Below are 19,524 nucleotides of genomic sequence, written 5' to 3'. Positions count from 1 at the left end.
GTTATACTTTTGTTTTCAGTGACAAACTTAGTCTGTATCTAAGAGTTTTTATTATGTAATATGATTTGATTATTTTCTACTTTATCAGGTGCCTTTTCATTTCTTAGCCTTTTGCTTCCTTTGTCTTTAGCAATAACTGTGTCCTGTGCTGTGAAATCTCATTCCTCACTCTAAAATATTACTGTTGGAAGTATAAACTGGCACAGGCTTACCTTTACAATCACTGGAAGCAACTCCTGTGTTCATAGAATTTGATGGTGTTGTGTTCCTTTTAATGACATGGAGAGATGTCCATGGTATTTTAAATGAAATAGGCTGTTTGCACGTTTTGTTACAAAAACAAAATTATGAAAGGTATAAACCTAAAATTTGTCAGCCTAAGTTGGGAAGGATGACATTTATTATGAGTAGCTTAATATAAGTGAACTTTTTGTTGAAACATAATAGAAATATACATGAATAATAAATATATAGCTTAATGATTTTTTTTTTTTTTTTACACAAATTAATGGTAGCCATGTTATCAGCCCTGGATTAAGAAGTAAGACATTTCATAGTTCCAGAAGCTCTTCCTAATACTCACACAGTCACTATGGCATGTAAGCACTCCCCTGACTTTTTTTTTTTTTTACTAAAAAATTTTTATTTAATGTTTTTTTTTATTTTTGAGACAGAGAAAGAGTATGAACGGGGGAGGGTCAGAGAGAGGGAGACACAGAATCTGAAGCAGACTCCAGGCTCCGAGCTGTCAGCACAGAGCCCAATGTAGGGCTCGGGCTCACAGACTGTGAGATCATGACCTGAGCCGAAGTCGGATGCTTAACCGACTGAGCCACCCAGGCACCCCAGCCCCTGACTTTTGATACCATAGTTCCATAGGTTAGGATTGCTGCATTTGACTGTGTGTAAATGGGAATCTCTTCTTTTGCATTCAGCTTCTCTTGCTCATCTTGTGACATTTTATCCATGTGGGGTGAATCAACAGTTCATTCACTCTCCTTGTGGTACCGGTTTCCATTGTATGAACATAACCACAATGCATTTATTGTGGAGTTGATGGAGACTTGAGTGGTTTCACTTTGGGGGTTAACAAGAGTGTTACTGCTATGAGCATTCTAATGTGTGTCTTTCAGTGAAAATTTATGTGCATTTCTCCTGGTTTTGCGTAGAATTTTTGGGCTGTGGGTTGGAATGTGTGTGTTCAACTTCAGGGGGCATAGCCAAAGAGTTCTCCAAAGTGATTGTGCCATTTCATTGTTCCCATGTAGTTAGAGTATGACAGGTCCAGTTACTTGCCAGAGCTTAGTATTTTATTCATTTAGAGCCATTCTGGTGGTGAGAAGTAGTAGCTCATTGTGGTTTTATTTTTATTTCCCTGATAAATAATGAGGTTTAGCACTTTTTCATATTTTTATTGGTTTATTGGCTAATGTCTTTCGTGAAATTCCTCCTCCAGTCTTTTGCTTATTTTTCTTTGGGTTGTCTCTTTCTTTTCTGACTGATTGATAGTTCTCCATAGTCTGATTGCAAATTCTTTCTCAACTATATGCATTTCAAATTATTAGTGATTTTTTTTTTACTAAGTTCTTTTATTTACATTTTCTGACATTTTAACAGAGCCAATATTTAGTTTTTACAAGAAGCAACGAGTAAAACCATTATCATTTTGAAGAAGCAAATTCCCTAAATCAGGCAAAGACAAAAACCATATTATCTCACTTATATGAGGAATCTTAGAAAAGACAAAAACAAGCAAATTAATAGATACAGAGAACAGATTGGTGGTTGCTGGGGTCTGGGGAGTGGGCAAAATGGGTTAAAGGAGTTGAAAGGAAACAAACATCAGTTATAAAAGGAACAAACTTCAGTTATAAAATAAATCATGGGGATAAAGCATGGTGACTACAGTTAATAATACTATACTGCATATTTGAAAGTTGCTAAGAGAGTAAATCTTGAAAGTTCTTATCATAAAAAGATTTATAACTGTGTGGTAATGGATATTAACTAGATATATTGTGGTGATATCTAGGATTATATACAAATATCAAATCATGTTGTATAACTGGAACTAACATAATGTTACATGTCAGTTATATCTCAATAAAAATTCCTGTTTCTTGATCTGCTTTACCTTTCTTCCCCTTTCCCTTCCATTTCTTGGTTTTCTGAACAAGTGGTCTGAAATTCTGCTTTCTCTGTCCCCTCCAGCCACCCATGTTTTAGCCTTCTTGTGTTACTAAAGAGGGGATCCCGACTGGCAAACTTAGAGGTGGGTGTCTGGGCTCCTCCTGGTCTGTCTGTTCCCTAGTCCCTTGTTAACTATTGATACCACTGGCTACCCAGGCCTTGCACGTTTCTTCTCACTTCAGTTTCTAATGACAGTGAACCTCCTGGTCCTTCCTCTTCTTCTTCCTTCTGTGCTTTGCTTAGCCCCCGGTTGGCATCTCCTGTGCACCCCTCTGGAGATGTTTTCCCAGCAGGGCCCTCTTAGCTTTCTGGAGTGGTTGGGCAGCCTTGGCCGAGTGCTGGAGGCCACTCCCTCTGAAGAACACTGCTACCTTTAACTCTAACACCTCCTACCATTCCCAGCTCCCAGTTAGATACCAGGCCCTTGAACATCCCTTCCTCCTTCACTCCCAACCATCATCTTTCCCCTCAAACCGACGACGTCTCCTCTGCTCCTGTCTGTCAGTGGGACTGACCATACTATCACATGACCCAGGCGTGAAACAGTGGTCATCTTTGCCTTCTTCCTTTGATCTGCAGCCAGTCTGAGGCTAGATGCTGTCATTCTGCCCCTTCCGTAGTAGCTCTCACGCAGTAAGAGTAATACAAACAACAGTAGAGACGATGGTGCCTGTTTGTTCCTGTGGAGTTTTGTGCTTTGCAGGTGTTACGTCACTGAATCCTATAATGGCTTTTTGAGTTAGTATTGTTAACTTCATTTTGCAGAGGAGGAACTGAGGCCCAGAGAGGTTAGGTACCTTGCTCATGGCCACTTTTTGTCAGGTGGAAGAAGCAATTCTAAATCCTGCTTGCAGGCTGTGCTTCTTCGCTCTACTTCCTTCCTTGTAATTCTACTTCCCGTCCCCCTTCCTGCCTCATCACTTCTTGCTCAGGCATTTTCCTCCTAATTTGCTTTTTTTTACCCCATTCCAATCCATCTTTCAAAAAATGTCAGGTATATCTTCCCCAAATTTAACTCTGTTCGTCTCTTTTCCCAGCCTTACTCACAGTGACTACTTTAGAACCAACAGGAAGATGGATTCTTCAAATTTGCTTTTATAAACCAAAGTTTGGTGTTGGACTTCTCATAAGGTTGAAGTGCTCTCTGTCAATAGGCTGTGTATTTTCTCATACTGTTTGCAGAATCTGGAATGTGCCCCTTATGCCTCAGTTCTGCTTTTCCTCAAATTCTTCAATGCTCAAGACCCAACTCAAATGTTCTCCCTTACCTGAAACCCTTCCTCTGCTGCTGCATTCAATTCTCCGTGAACCTCCAAGCAGTCTGTCACTGTCCTTTCTGCTGCAGTAACTGATCACTGAATTTTTACCAGTCACTTCTTTGACATCCCTGCAAACACCAGTGGAATTCTCTATAATAAGCATTTTATTGATTTGTTTGATAATTTTTGGTTAAGAACACAATAAAGGGAATTTGGGCACATTGCTGATAAAAGCTGTGGATAATCCATTCCAAAGTCTAAGGGATAAAGTGAATGTGTGAGTTCTCTAGGGCTGCTGAATGGCTTACAACAGTTAGTCAATCAATCAGTAAGTAAGTAAGTAAATAAGATTCATTCATTCACAATTCTAGAGAATAGAAGTCCAAATTCAAGGTGTACGTTGACAGGGCCAGCCTCTAAAGGGTCCAGGGAAGGCTGTTTCCTTGCCTCTTCCAGTATATGGTGGTTCGCAGCAACCCTTGGCATTTCTTGGTTTGTGGACACATCACTCCAATCTCTGCCTCCATTGTCACATGATATTCTCCCCTTTGGCCATCATGTGGCCATCTTCCCTTTGTGTCTTTGTTTTCTTACAAGGGCACCAGACAGATTAAACCACCACCCTACTCCGATATGATCTGTCTGATCTGACCTGATGTCATCTGCAATGACCTTATTCCCAAATAAGGTCATTATGTTAAGCATGTCTCTTTATTCTGATGTTTTGACATCTGGGGCTTTACTGATCCTGGGGAGCCTTCTCTCCTGGGGCTAACCAATTCCTTGAGATAGGAAACTGAGCATGTTTTCCATATGCCAACCAAACCAGAGCCCCTTTTCTCTTCCAGACTCTGTCTTTTGGGCTCTTACACTCCAAGTCAGTATTCTCCTGCCCTAATCAGGGCCAGGTACCAGACATCTGAGCACAGTCCCTGTACCTCAGAACCTGCTGAAAGAATTCAAACCAACCAGTCATTCTAACTCTGCCTCACCTGTTCCTTCACATGGAAACCACAATAAAGCCCCGTGACCACACTTTCCCCTTCTTCCCTCTGCCCCTCTCCTGACCCTGGCGCAGCCCGATGTGGTGTCCTGTGCCTTCTGTTTCTAGGGATGTGTGAGTATAAACTTCTTCCTTCAAGTCAGTCGTTTCTATGTTTGTGTGTCTTACCATACCTGGTGAAAACAAACCCCACGCACATTTTAAAACAGGCATGTTCTGAGCTGCTGGAGGTTAGGGCTTCAGTGTATCTTTTGGAGAGAGAGAATGCAACCGGTAAGTGGGAAGAATCTATCTGCTGATGTTTTACTTGCATTTCATTGTGGGGGCAGTGAGCCAGTGACTGAACTCCTTCAAGTGACGGGCAGACTGGAAGTGTAGCGTGCCAGGATGAGAAGCTGGAGTAGCCCTCTATTCTCAAACATCACCCCCAGGGAGAGGCACTAATTGCGTTCGCATGGAAATTACCTCATAGGAGAGGCTCAGAGACTAAGGAGAATAAGGCAAAAGATAGCTTTCCTCTCTCTCTCTTTCTCTCGAGAAGTGGCAAAATACATTTAAATTCTCTGTTTAAAGATGTAGAACAGATGAACCTTTGTAATGGTTGATTTTTAGGACTGTATTTGATTCTGAGTAATCTGGGTTTTTTTTTTTTTTCTCTTTTTTTTTTTTTTTTTTTTTAAAGAAAGTGGAAGCCCAGAATCTCGTGTCAATGCTATACATTTCTTGGTACACAAACTGCCAGAGAAAAATAAAGAAATGCTGGATATTTTGGTGAAACACTTAACAAAGTAAGCCTCTTTTTCCTTCTAACTTTTTCTGTTTCACTCTGGGTGCTGTGAAGGGTTCTTGGATTTGTAACAGTTGGAAGTAGGGCTGTCTACACAATACTGGGGGCCACGCCTGGAAAGGCAGGCTGGACATTTGACTCACTGTGTATGTCTTGGACAAGACCATTGAAATACGATGCTTTCGTGAAGTCGTATAATTATTTTCTTAACATCACTGCCAGCAACTTGGGGTTTGATTGGAAGTAAAAGAAGAGAATATTATACACTTCCCTGTACACAGATTCTGGAAATGTGATTATAAGTCTGTCAGCGAATTTAGCCTGGTTTCACACCTACCTAACTCTAAGTTTGAACATGTCCTTGAAGTTTGTTTAATCCAGTAATAGGTAGTAATTTCATAGGATCCATTCTATTTTTTATTCCTTCTTTAAAAAGCAAGCAAAATCTAATCATTCAGTGGAAAAATTAGTCCTTTCTTCAAATATAAATGATTCTTAGATCACTATAATTATAGAATTTTAGAGGTAAGTGGAAGCTGAAGAATGCTGTTTTAGAATTTTTTTTTTTTTATTTTATTATTTATTTTTAGTTTACATAAAAAGAAACTGAAGGCCAGGGAATATTATGACCTGCCAAGTGTCCTACTACTGGCATAGTCATTCGTTCATTCAACATATACTTACTGAATGCCTTTTGTAGGTGCTAGTGGATACATAGATGAACAAAGATGGACAAATTCCCAGCTTTCATAAAGTCCCTTCTTTCTAAGAGGAAAATAATCATCATCAGATTACAAATAAAAATACAAAATAATTTCAGATAAGTGGTTAAAAAAAAACAAAATAGAGTGAGGGGTTAGAGGATATATATTGGGTGTAGGACTACAAAGAGGGTTATCATGGAAGGTATCTGGAGGATGAGACCTTTGAATTGAGGTCTGAATTAAGTGTCAGGGCTTCTGAGAACAGTTGTCCAGGTTGCTCACTGCACGGTGTATTGGGCCAAAGGGGTGAATGCGGGTGCTCAAGTTCTGGGTGCTTGTGAAGCCAGTTCTTGCAAGAGTGCCATACAGTCTGGTCATTACTGGAAGCCAAGGGTATAAATGTCTGGGGAAGGAGAGGATATTCTAAGTAGAGGGCAACAGTAAATGGAAGATCTTTGAGGGGCGTAAGCCTAGCATAAACATAGATTTATTAAGAACGCCATTGTGGTTAGAGCAGAGTGTCACAAAGAGAGTAATAGTAGGAAGGTAGGCAGGGGCCTCATCATCTAGGGTCTTGTCAGATCCTGTTATTTCAGACATTGAGACATTGAAGAAAATGGAGTCTCTTGACTCCTTGTTTTTGTTCTTTTTTTTTTTTTTTATTGTATTGTATTGTATTATTTTTGAGAGACAGTGCGAGTGCAGGCAGGGCAGAGAGAGAGGGAGACAGAATCTGAAGCAGGCTCCAGGCTCTGAGCTGTCAGCACAGAGCCCGACGTGGGGCTTGAACTCACTGACCGCAAGATCGTGACCTGAGCCGAAGTTGGACTCCCAACCGACTGAGCCACCCAGGCACCCCTTCTTGACTCCTTGTTTTTAAGGAAATACAGAGTTGTAGAATAATGTACATTCCTCAGTTATTGCCTCTCTTTTAACTGGAGACCTATCTTTCCCCCCACGTCTATGTTAGTGTTTCACATCACTCCAAGCAGAACTTAATGACTGTGGCAAATTTGGGAGTGGTGTTTGGACCAACTTTGATGAGGCCCCAGGAAGAAACTGTTGCTGCCATCATGGATTTGAAGTTTCAGAACATCGTTGTGGAAATCTTAATCGAAAACCATGAAAAGGTAAACTCTCTGTTGTTTTCTCCTTAAGGAAATTCCTGTTTTTGGCTTTACCACCAGATGAAACTGTCCTCTAAGATCCTCCCTCCCCCATTAAATGATGATATTACTCTGATGATGAGCTTGGTTCTGAGAAGTTCCCACTGAGCTTGTGTCTTCTGATGGCTTTCCATAAATCTGAAGTTTACTTGGTCTTCTGTTGCCTCAGTAGTTTAAGGAAGAAGCATTTAACCCAGATGCAAATGAGTATCTGCAATATAATACTGGAATCTTCAGGTTTTTTGCTGCCTTGAGTCCTATCCTTGGATTTCTCAAATTCTATTTCTGTCACACAGGGAAAATATTTTTGCCAATCTGTGTCAGACTCTCCCTAGAAAAACACACATGAAACTCCCCCTGTCTCCCAAATTGTGCTAACAACTTCAGGGGATTCATATGCATCCTTGATTCTGGGAACCCCAGATTAAGAATCTCTGGTTTAAAATGAATAATCTCTTTGGTGACACATCTGCTCACTTGTTTCTCTGTAATCAGGGGACTATGGGGTTTTGAAAATACGATAGATTCTTTCAAGAACTTTTATGTAATTTTTCCTCATCCTCATTATAGATGAGGACCTTGCTTCTAATTGTCCTCACTTCTTCTAAGATAGGGAATTTGAAAACTGTTAAAATCCTTGGTTACTCATTTGCTTATTAAAAGTTTGTTTTAATTTGTTGGTTCTTTTCAACTGAGATTGTATTCTGTGCCGAGCATGTATTAGGTGCTAGGATGTGAAGACGAACATTACAGCCCCTGATGGAAAGCAGCTCCCAGTATGTGGGGTACAGGCTGTCTGGGGACCTGTATCTTATAGCACTTATCCGTGTCTAACATGTTATGTAATTTGTTTATTGCCATAGTTACCTGTTTCTCTCTGCCAGGTCCTTGAGGGCAGAGATCTTTTTTTACACTTAGAATAATACCTGGTACATGTTGGATGTTCAGTTAATATTTTTTGGATGAATGAATGAGCTCAATAAATTTTGAAGGGGGCAGAGGAGCGAGAAGGAGACAGAGGTGTTAGGCTCTGTGAGCAAAGCACAGCGAGAGCCTTGCTGCATTTGCTGATTGCTAGAGCAGTTCTAGCTTGCGTGAATACTGGTTCCCACTGAAGAGTTAAGGGTGAAACCTAGCCAGAGATTTTCTTTCCCAGTATAGCATAAGCAGCTTGTTTATGGGTGTAAGATGTTTGGGTTTGTGTTTTGCTTTGTTTTGTTTGTTTGTTTGTTTGTGGTGCCCGAAGCTATCCAGACAGCCTCAAGGAAAGATGGCTACTAATCATTTTTAGAAAAAGAAATAATTAGACCCACAGGCTTTGAAACAATGCTTAGTGGTACAACTGTCATTAGGTGAACTCCCAATTAGGGAACTTTCATGCAGTTTATTTGTGACAATACTGGCTCTGGGTCTTGTTCTCATATAAAAGGATCTCCATTTAATGCTGCAGCTTCCTATTTTCTTCTTTTATTTGAAGCTGAGAAGGTAAGTTCATGATTTTTCTGCTGGGAAGTAGATTGTGCTGCTTCCACCTTGTTAACGGACCTTATAGGAATTTCTAAGTGGCGCTGGTGAGCCAATTATAATGGTTACAGCGGATGAAGCTGAACCAACTCTCAGAGAGGAAGCTTCCTAGAGCTAAGTAGAAGGCTTGCAGGTTTCCCCTCTGCCTTTATGGGGCTATGATAGATAATGCTGCAAATGCACAGCCAGTGTGAATTGAAGCAGTGAGTTTCCTATCAAGAAGGGGGTAGGGGGCTGTTGAGTTTCAGATTCTTCACTGTGTGCATGGGGTTAGGTTTGGATGTACAGGGTTGCTTGGGTTGGGGAGCTGTTAGCTTGGATTAGTTCTTATTTCCGAGAACTTAATTTCCCCGTTTCCTCCTCTTTTCACTCTGATTTCATCCTTGTCCACTTTCGCTGCCAGCTCTTTGTCCCACTCAGCTGGACTTCCTCTCAAAGTCCAGGCTCAGCTCTGAGGAAGGATATCTCTACTGAAGAGGGTGGCTGTGCAGAAAAACTTCATATGGACGTGTGGACCCACGGGAGCCAGAGGCTTCCTTGGCCACAGATCCATGTGTACCACCCAGAGATCTTGTGTTTGACTTGAACATTGTGAGGGAGGGATATGGTTCCTCTTAGTAAATGCTTGAGAACAAAATAAAAGAGAGAGGGAGGGAGGGTAGAAGGGTTAAAAAGAAAGAGTCTTCTGGGGGAGGAAAGAATTATAATAGGGGGGAGAAAGGAGGGGCAATGAGAGAGAATGAAGAGACTTAAGTAGTGTCTATGAAGGAGAACAGACAGAGGGGAAAGAGACAATAGAAGGAAGGCATTTTCTTTTCCTCACTTATGTTTCCATCCTAGGAATGTGAAAAATGCTGCCTCTGACCAGGAAAGTCACCAAACCAGAAGAGGAAACTTTCAGCATATAATTAAAGCAAGAAAACACTAGATTAATTTTGGAGTTAGAAAAAGGCCTGAGTTAATCTGCCTTGGAGATCACATTTTATCCTAGCCTCTTTGCTGTTTTCATAAAACCCATATGTACTCTATAGGAAACTTAAATCGACATGTTTTGGCTTCCTTCCCACACAGTACATTAAGATGTTGTTTCAAAAGAAGCATTCATGGGCCAAAAATATCATCAAGGTCTTTCTTCCCGTGCAAACCAGAAAATTGCATTTCCCAGGTGGAAAAGGGTACTGTGAAATTCCCACCGATTTTCAAGTTGGGATTTTGCCTTAGAATTTATGGGGTTTGCCTAAGTTTCATTCTTGACAAAGTATACTTGTTATGGATTAATGGGCATGTTCGTGGTGGGTGCCTTCTCAGAGTTGGATGTGAGATGTGGGGTAAGTGAGGGCAGTGAGTCTGGCAGGGGAAAGGAAAGGTCTGTCCAACAGTAAGGGCGGGATGCGGTGGAGAATAAGTGCTCTCACAGAGATGCGGAGAAAGTTGCTGAGACTTCAGAGGCAGATTTGTGTGTAACTGTGAGGAATCTGGAACGTTTCCTGACTAGGTGGTTTGAATAGGTTTTAGAAGAGAGTTTGAACAGGTGGAGTATGTTTTAAGAGGACATTTCAGGTATGGGGGAATCATGTAATCAGAGAAGCACAGAGAGTAGGTGTGTGTTATGGGAATGTGGCTCCTGTTGGAACATAGGTGAGTGGTATGAAATGAGATTGGAAAGAGGTTTGGACCAGGTGTAGGGAGGCTGGGAATGCCACCATAGGACTTTTGGATTTCACTTTATGGGTACCAGGGCCTCTCCTGGCTTTCAAGTAAACTGCTTCAGGAAACAGGGTTAATCTGCTTAATCTGGCAGCAGGGTTAGCGAGTAGAAAGTAGAGTAATAACAGACCAGGTGAGGGGTCACATGGCGTGTAGTTGAGGACATGGTTGTGACGGTGGAAGTTCAAGGGTGGCAGGCATCATCTTGTGAGGCACAGTAGACACAGTCCAGGGTCTGGATCTGTGGGCCATCTCAGAGGAATGGGTCATAAATCATGGTCAGTAAGTCACACCTGAGGACCCAATGCTGGAAGAATATCGATGTCATTAATAAAAAGAAGAAAAAAAAATTGGGTTTGGGGCAAGAGTTCAGTTTACGGTGTGCTGAATTTTATTCATCTGGATGTGTAACAAACAGTTGGAGATGTGGGGCTCCAACTTGTGAGAGAATTTAGTGGAAGGAAGTATAAAAGGCAAGAGATTGGCATGGCGCCGTTTGTGTTATATGCTTTTGGTCTACTACCTGGGGTACTTACCTCCTGTAACCCTAGTGTTTACATGTGTGTATGTGTGTGTATATACACACTTAAAATGGATATATAAAGTAAAAAATATTTAAAGTATTGCATATATACCTAATAGTATGCCTGTATGTATACACAATTCTTATTACACATACGTCCCTTTATACCATGTAAGAAAACTGAAGGGTGAGAGGTTAGCTTGCTTATGGGCACACAGCTGGTGAGTGGCAATGCTTGGGTCGAGTTAAGGATGGTTTGACCCCAAACCTTTGCTTCTCATCACTAGGAGAAGATTAAGAACAATATCTTTGAGCAAAACACCGAGATTTTTCTGTTAGTGATAAAACAGGAACCAGAAGAAACCCAAGCAAGTTCAGTGTTAGGGTTGTCAATGGGCATTGTCAGTGATGCCGGATGTTGTCCCTGTGGGAGAGTATGACTGTTTACTCCAAGAGTAAAATGTCTGTTGGGAGCAAGAGCCGAAGTTGACTTGTAAGGGTTTAAATGAGTGTGTGTTCAGGAATGGGTGATAGCAAGTAGAGATCTGCATGTGTTTTTCCCTGTAGGACAAGAACAGACAGGAGGAAAAGTCCGAGCAGACAGGACAGGGATGGGAAAGAGTAGGGGAGGACTGCTGGCACTTGAATTGTATACAGCTTGCTAATCACTTTTAATTCTAACTTCCTCTTATTTCTGGGGTGGGGAGCTCTTTAGAGGAGCTTAGTTAGACAGGTGGGTAAAGAACCCTCCTGGGAGTTAACAGTTTGTTGAAATAGAGCTCATTCTGCTCTTTTATACATTTTTAGTGTCATAAAAGAAATTTGTGTTGATAATGCGACACCCTCCTTGTCTCTCCCCAAGTCCCTGAGGGCCCTGGAAGATTATGAAGAGCCTTTGAGAATCATCAAAGAAAACATTAATATTGGTGTGGTTTTATTATCTTATTTCATGTTAATACTTAAATTGGCAATTCATGTAAAGTAAGAAATATGTTACTTTCAGCCAAATCACTTGACATAATATATAGAATTTTTTTAAAAGTTTATTTATTTATTTTGAGAGAGACAGAGACAGCATGAGTTGGGGAGGGGCAGAGAGGGAGGGAGAGAGAATCCTAAGCAGGCTCCATGCTGTCAGCACAGAGCCCGATGTGGGGCTTGAGCCCACGAAGACCCGAGATCATGACCTGAGCTGAAACCAAGAGTCAGACGCTTAACCGACTGAGCCCCCCAGTGCCCCGATAGTATATAGAACCTTAATCCAGATTATAGGCAGGCCTTGTTTTATTGCCCTTCGCTTTATTGCCCTTCACAGATACTGTGTTCTTTACAAATCAAAGGTTTGTGGCAGCCTTGCGTTGACATGTCCATTGGCGTCATTTTACTTTGTGTCTCTGTCACATTTCACATTCTAGTAATTCTCCCCATCTTTCAAGGTTTTTCATCATTATATTTGTTCTGGTGATCTGTGATCAGTGATGACAGTTTTCTGGAAGCTCAGATAATAGTTAGCGTTTTTTAGCAGTATTTTTTAATGTAAGTTCATGGTCTTTTTAAACATAATGCTACTGCAGACTTAGTAGACTACAGTACAGTGTAAATACAGCTCTTAGGTGCATTGGGAAACCAGAAAATTCATTGGACTCGCTTTATTGCAATACGCACTTCATTGCAGTGGTTTGGAACCAAACCCATAATATCTTTGAGATACGCCTGTATATTTATCTTATTAAGGATTATAATTGGATTTTCAAGGTGATATGCCAAATGTGGTGCCCTGCTTGCTTTTTGCTCTGTGGGATGCTTCAGTTTGCTCTGATTTTCACTGATTCTGTGATGGCCAGTGGGTCATGAAGATTTTGTCTAGTGTTAGCCTTTATATACTACAGTTTCTGTGGGCCAGAAGGTACTGAGAGATAATCACATTTTATTGGCATAAAACTTTTCCTTGGTGAGGATTCTTAAAAGTTTGTCAAAATAAGCAGTTTAGTCTTTGAAATAGATACTCAGGCAGTCTGCGTCTCCTTTTTCCTGAGAAAATGGAGGCCTTTTGTGATGATCATGGTTTGTGGAAAAGGCTGATGTTTTGTTCCTGCTCTGAGGTTTCAGTAACCTTCCCTGTAATATCTGTTGCAAAATCCTTGGATAGCCAGTGTCCCTCTAGTCACAGAGGAGACAAGGTGAGACGGGCATGTACGTTTTCTCTCAGGTGTGCAGCACACTCAGAATATTAAATTACACACACACATAAAGAGTATCAAATGGCACATTGCATTACTCTTGTTAACCTTGGGACAAACTTTCGGACCTGCACCCTTGTCTTTGCCAAAAGCTAGAAGAATATGTCTCTGCCCCCAGGTTCCATGGTGGAAGGGATGCCCTGTTCAGTCCCAACTTGCAGTTCAGAAGCAGCCACACGTGGACTGGTTTGGGTTTGGGGTAGCCCACTCCTCCACTCCTGTTGCCGCAAAGACAAGGCACATCCTGGCCTTTCTGCAGGTTGGTCTCTGTCATCCTTGAATATGAAGGAGGCCCGAGTGAGTGGTATGCCAACCATTTTCTTTGAGGTGCAAAGAACCTTTTAGTCTTAAAACATGCCTGTCATTCAGGGGGAAAAAGAAATCTCTTTTTAAAAAATTCAGCCTAAAATGCTTCTTGATAAAGCTTTGCTGGCCCAGGGTTGCTAGGCAGCACCAGTTTTCATATGAGAGAAAAATAAATATCTTAAACAACAGCAACAATGATAAAACTCCAAAATTTCTAAAAGCTTTATGGCTGCCTGAGTAGTGATGGTTCAGTACAGAAGTTAAAACCCCATGGCAAGAGGATCTGACAAATTGTAGGGGGTGGGGATGGCTTTTTCCCTTATTCCAGTTTTCTTGAATGTTGGCATCTTTGGCATAGCCGTGGAGACTTCCTTTACTGTTAGATTTTTTTTTTTTCTCAGCAGGGCCTTACATTTCTCTGGAGTGTTTATTTTTTATTTTTATTTTTCTTATTAATATGAAATTTATTGTCAAATTGGTTTCCATACAACACCCAGTGCTCATCCCAGCAGGTGCCCTCCTCAATGACCATCACTCATCCTCCCCTCTCTCTGGAGTATTTAAAAAGAAGTTTTAGAGCCACAGAAAACGTTCTGTCTGCCTTCCTCCTTTCTTGAAGGAGAGTCATAAAATAATAATGACATTATCTTCTCAATTCTCTCTTCATTTTGCTATGGTACAGGAAGTCCCTTCTCTGCACTGTAGTGTGGCTCTGGGGTAGGTAGTATTTTCCCATGGTACTAGCGTGGTTTGATAAGAGAAAATTTGGGAGATACAGTTCTTAAGTTCTGCAGCATTTAGTGTCTGGTGTAGACAAAGCACTGGGCCTATCTCAAGAAAATTGAAGAGCTGCAGTATGGAAGGGGAAGTAGATTTATTTTTTATCTAAGAAAGCTTAGTATAAGCGAGCAGAACTTGCTAGGAGGTGAGTTTTTGATTCAGTAGAAGGAAGAACTTCATAATATTTTTGATGATGAGAATGTGTTCATGTTGGAGATGGAGACTGAGGAGTTGGAGAAAGCGAGCAGGCCTAGGAGGTCTGGCCCACTCAGAGATTCTCTGCCAAAGTCTCTGGAGACGCAGAGCTGCAAAGACAGGTCCTCAGAGTATAGCTTGGGGCATGGAACTTGGCATTCTATCAGTATTTGTAGAATTAAGAACGATGGGGAATATGATCCTTTTGTTCATCTCTCCTTTAGGAGCAACACCAAGAGTTCTTGGAAGAGAGAATAAGGGGATGGGGTGAGTGAGGAGTGAGGGGGTAGGGGGGGGTAGTGGGGAATGGGTAGGTGAGTGATGGAGAAGGTGCTGTCAGATGCCTTTTCTTAGGGACAGGATAGTGTGGGGTGTTTATGGGCTGGACTATTTGCAGGGACATGCCCACTTTTATTTTCTTTTATAAAATAACTCCTCCCCCCTCCCAAAAGCTTTCAGAGCTGTCTCTGCCACATCTCTCGATATAAAATTGAGATCAGCAATAATAGTCAATATTGACAAAGGGATGACTGTGCACTAGGCACTAGGCTTAGCTCCTTCTCTGACATTTTACTGAAATACTCTGGAGAGTATCACATAATGTAGCATACATAGTGAGCTCTAAAATGAAATTCCTTGTGTTGGCATCTCAGCTCCACTAAGTTATGTGACTTCTCTGTGACCTGGGCACCCTCTTGATTCTCATTGTCAGTTTCCTCCTGTATGAAATAGAAACCGCTGAAGTACCCATTCACTAGAGTGGTCACAAAGGTGAGGTGAGCTGACCTATGTGAGCTCCTCCTCTCCCTGCTGTTCTACAAATAAGGAAGATGAGGCCCAGGGAGGCTCGGTAATTTGCTCAAGGTCATAGTCCCAGAGAGAGTGGCCAAGCTGGAATTTGAACCCAGTTTGTCTCCAAGGCCTATCCCTTAACCCTACACTGTCACTGTCTGCTAAGGTATGTATAAATACACATTACACAAATAAATACACACATTTTATATTAAACTGTAATGACATATTTGTATTTTTTAAAAGACTTCAATTTTTTTAAGAGCAGTTTTTTAGTTTACAGAGACGGAAGTATGGAGATTTCCCATATGCCCCTTGTCTCCTCCTCCACCTCCCCATACAGAGTCTCCCTGGTATCCACATCCCTCCACTTCAGTGATACATTGATACAATCGAGGAGTCTTCACTGACACGTCATTATTGTCCAAAGTCCAGAGCTTCTTTGGGGTTCACTCTTGTGCTATACATTCTATGGGTTTGGCCAAATTTGTGATGACACATACTCGTCATTTTAATATTATCAGCATATTTTCATAGTCCTAAAAATCCCGTTCTACCTGTTCATCTCTTTCCTCAACTGCCCCCTACTTCCCAGGTCCGGCACTCACTGATTTTTTTTTTTTTTTTTTTTTTTTAACTGTCTCCATAGTTTTGCTTTTTCCAGAATGTCATGTAGTTGGAATTGTATGTAGCCTTTCAGACTGGTTTCTTTCACTTGGTTATATGCATTTAGGGTTCTTCTATGTCTTTTCATGGTTTGATAGCTTATTTCTTTTTAGTGCTGATTTATTTGAATTTTGAGAGATCCAAGGGGTTTATACGATCATTGTACCTGGCGGGCATGGACAGGAATGCCGACTGCTCTCAACTGGCCATCTCCCCCCTTCTTCAGGTCATTCTCCATTTGCCACATCACACGTGACAGGCAGCCTGCTTCTGACATGTCGTCTCTTTGGGGTCATCAGGCTGTGCCAGGCCGCTCAGCTCAAGTTTGCCAGAAACTCTAGTGAAGCTCTGTTATCATCTCTTTCCTTGTGTTTATCACCATCAGGATTATTAATATATGATAATAGAAAGGCTAATATTCACTAAGTTCTCATACTGCTAAGTATTTTATATCATGATCTGATTTGATGCCCTGCTCAACAGCTCTGTGAGGTAGATATTATCTTCATCCTCATTTTACAAATGAGGAAACTGGAGCTTAGGGTAAGAATTTGCTTAAGGTCGCACAGCTGGGATTTAAACCCAGGACTGTCTGCCTCTGGAGGTGGGACTGTTAAGGAGGCCTAGACTATACTGCTGCTTTGTCAATTCTAAACAGCTTTAAGTGGAAGGTTTTTGTGTGGTCACTGCCTAATAGGCTGGACAACTACATTCTGATCCTCAGCAACAGCAGATCTAGAGGATATGAAGATTGAACTAAATCACTAAAAGCAGAATGTTTCAGTGTCCCAAATTTTCAGAAATCCAAAATTACATCAAATAGTGTAAGTGGGAAAATATAAACATGAAGTATTGCTTCAATAATATGTAAAGAACTGATTTTTCTAAACTTTAATCCAGAGTATTGAGAATAGGCTACATGCTTTTAGCAAAACCTTTAGAATTAAAAACAATAGATGTTTATATTAATAAAGTATGCATACTGTTGAAGTCTATGCAATGATAATATGGCCACTTGCATCAGACTAGGATACCTTCAGAGGAAAATTTTTTTCCCTGTCTTTTCCTGGAAAGCTGTCCTGCTACTTGGTAGACAAGATGGGCTGGGAAAAGGGTATTTTTCTAGACTCTGACCTCCGTCTCTTCCCCTTTTACCTCTCTTGGGTCCTTCTTGTCTGTACTGCCCCACAGTGATTTAGTACATATATGTCCTGGAAGATAGCCCAGCATCTCTGAGAACTGCTCACTGTGGAATTCATCCCTCTCGTAAGACTCAGTGCCACTCTAATCTCGATCTGCTGACAAGAACTGGCTATACACACAAGAGTAGTTCCTCTGGAGTCTGGGCTGAGTCACGGTCTCCTCTGGAGATCTGGAATTGGGATGGGGAGAAACCCAGCCTGTTACTGTGAGATTGCCCCTGGGCTTCAGACTGAAGGAACCCCAGTGGTGGGTCAGATGCCCGGTGGAGAAGGCAGAGCACTGGAAAGGATGGGGAGTCTCATGGGAAGAGGGTGCTTGGATCAGTTGATTAAGTGTCCCACTTCAACTCAGGTCATGATCTCACAGTTCGTGAGTTCAAGCCCTGCATCAGGTTCTGTGCTGACAGCTCAGAGCCTGGAGCCTGTTTTGGATTCTCTGTGTCTCTCTCTCCCTCTCTCTTCTCCTACCCCACTTGCACTCTGTCTTTCTCTCAAAAATAAAGATTAAAAACAAAATTAGGAAGGGTGCAGAGGTGAGAAATGGAGAATTGTTGGTTGGCTCTTGATGGCCACAGGTTACTAATTCAGAGCACTTTTGAGTTTCAGCTCTTTGTCCTTCCTGCTGATTCCTTTTAATAAATCCCTTTTTACTTATGTCAGTTTGGTCAGTTTTGGTTATAACCAAGTCATCTTTGGACAGTGTGAGAAAATTCACAGTGCAGCATACCTACAATTTATTCATCGACTTTGATTTAACTCAGTTTATATTTTGGTGCCGTCACATAGCTCCAGCATGTTCTTGAGGCTGGCTGCTACTTAGGCCCAGTCCTTATGAAAATGGATCAGGTGCATCTGGTCAGTAGAATTTCAGGTGGAAACGGGTATTTCGAGGTCACCCAAATCTGAACCTGTTGCTCTATTCCCGTGGTTTTAACGAGAGCTTCTTTAACTTTCTTCAGTTTTCTCAGACCAGTATTTAAACGAGAAGTGTCTTTTATCTAGATAATTGTTTTCCTAGCTGTTGTTCTCCAACCTGATAGACCCATTTCATCCTCCGTTGCATTCTTACACATCTCCTGGCTGTTTGGGCCTCTGGTCTGCCATTCAGTCAGTCATTTTAAAGTCTGTTCCTTCATCTGACATACTTTTCCTCTATCTACAGCAATAGTTTTGAAGCTTTAATACATTAGGACTCAATTGAAAATTTAATGAAAGCTTTGGGTCCTGTTCCCAGCAAATAGTATATTATATATACACAAAAGAAACGTGGGTACAATTTTAGGAATTTCAGGGACTCCCAAGTCAAGAACCTAGAACCATGGGGAAACCAAGAGCTGCCGTATATCCATGAGAAGTTAGGGTCTAGAACCTATCTTCTGGCTTAGCCTTTCTTGTCTTTTGCTGTTGACTTATTTTCTGTGTTTCTGCTCAGGAACTGGGAGGGAACAGGTGAGGATGTTACTCATCTCAGATTCTTGCTTTAGTTCATCAGTGATACTTTATTGTTTGTGCGCCTTCTGTGGGGCCAGCCACCAAAGAAACCCTTTATTGAGGTACTTATGGGTGGCACCTGGGTGCCTCCATTGGTTAAGCATCCACCTCTGGCTCAGGTCATGATCTCGTGGTTTGTGAGGTTGAGTCCCGCATAGGACTTTGTGCTGATAGCACGGAGCCTGGAGCCCACTTCAAGTTCTGTGTCTCCCTCTCTCTCTGCCCCTCCCCTGTTCACACTCTGTTGCTCGCTCGCTCTCTCTCTCTCTCCCCAAAATAAATAAACATTAAAAAAAATAGAAAAAATAGTAATGGCTCAGTTTGGCTATGGAAAGAGGGAGCCCACACTGAAAGGCATTGTGCTAAAATACTGGACGACAGCCATTTTCCATTATTTTGAGATGTGGTGATGTTCAGATTTCTGCCTGAGTGGGAAGAAGAAGGCAACTGACTTGGGGAAGTCTGATGAAGGCACCTCTGTCCCGGCCAGGTTTTCACACCGCAACCTTGTTGTCTCATTTAAATTCTTCTGAGTTGCTCTGATATTAAAACCATTCTGAGACACCACTGCTGCACTAGGTCGGTGATTGACCACGCACTAGTGTTTTAGTCCCTGCATCTTTAGCATGGCAAACACTAGTGTCCCACCTAACTAAACGTTTTGAATAATGAATGGTAGCCGGAAAAATGGCTAAATTAAGGGTTGACAGTTTTAGCTCATGCACACTGGGGCATAACAGTTCTATTTCTGCTAGGCTTCCACAAATTCTCGAACTTAAAGTCAGAGTGGATAAAATGTCTATTTGATGAAGCAGGCTACTACATAGTGCCCTCCAAATAGAAGTCTTCCTAGTAAATGTAGTGCCTGCCCTTCCTGGGTGTGCTTAGAGTCCTCAAGACCACCCCCATGTTTGGGGATGTGTTGGAAGGGGGCATGGGACTTAGCATATAGTTGTACTCACAGCTAGTTTCTTCATAGCGATGTAGTA

General features: G+C 41.6%; 1 protein-coding gene across 4 annotated transcripts in view; it reads left to right on the top strand.

Moving 5' to 3' along the window:
* Window positions 1–19,524, top strand: part of ARHGAP10 (Rho GTPase activating protein 10) — a 323,616-nt gene that overhangs the window by 214,417 nt on the left and 89,675 nt on the right. For all 4 annotated transcript variants that reach the window (XM_058721211.1, XM_058721212.1, XM_058721210.1 and 1 more), the window contains 2 exons: window positions 5,135–5,240; window positions 6,914–7,073. In XM_058721211.1, the coding sequence (XP_058577194.1) occupies window positions 5,135–5,240; window positions 6,914–7,073 (266 nt within the window). The remainder of the gene's footprint in view (window positions 1–5,134; window positions 5,241–6,913; window positions 7,074–19,524) is intronic.

This window comes from Neofelis nebulosa, chromosome 3, assembly GCF_028018385.1.
Source record: "Neofelis nebulosa isolate mNeoNeb1 chromosome 3, mNeoNeb1.pri, whole genome shotgun sequence".
Taxonomy (NCBI): domain Eukaryota; kingdom Metazoa; phylum Chordata; class Mammalia; order Carnivora; family Felidae; genus Neofelis; species Neofelis nebulosa.
This window is presented reverse-complemented; position numbering and strand designations above follow the sequence as displayed.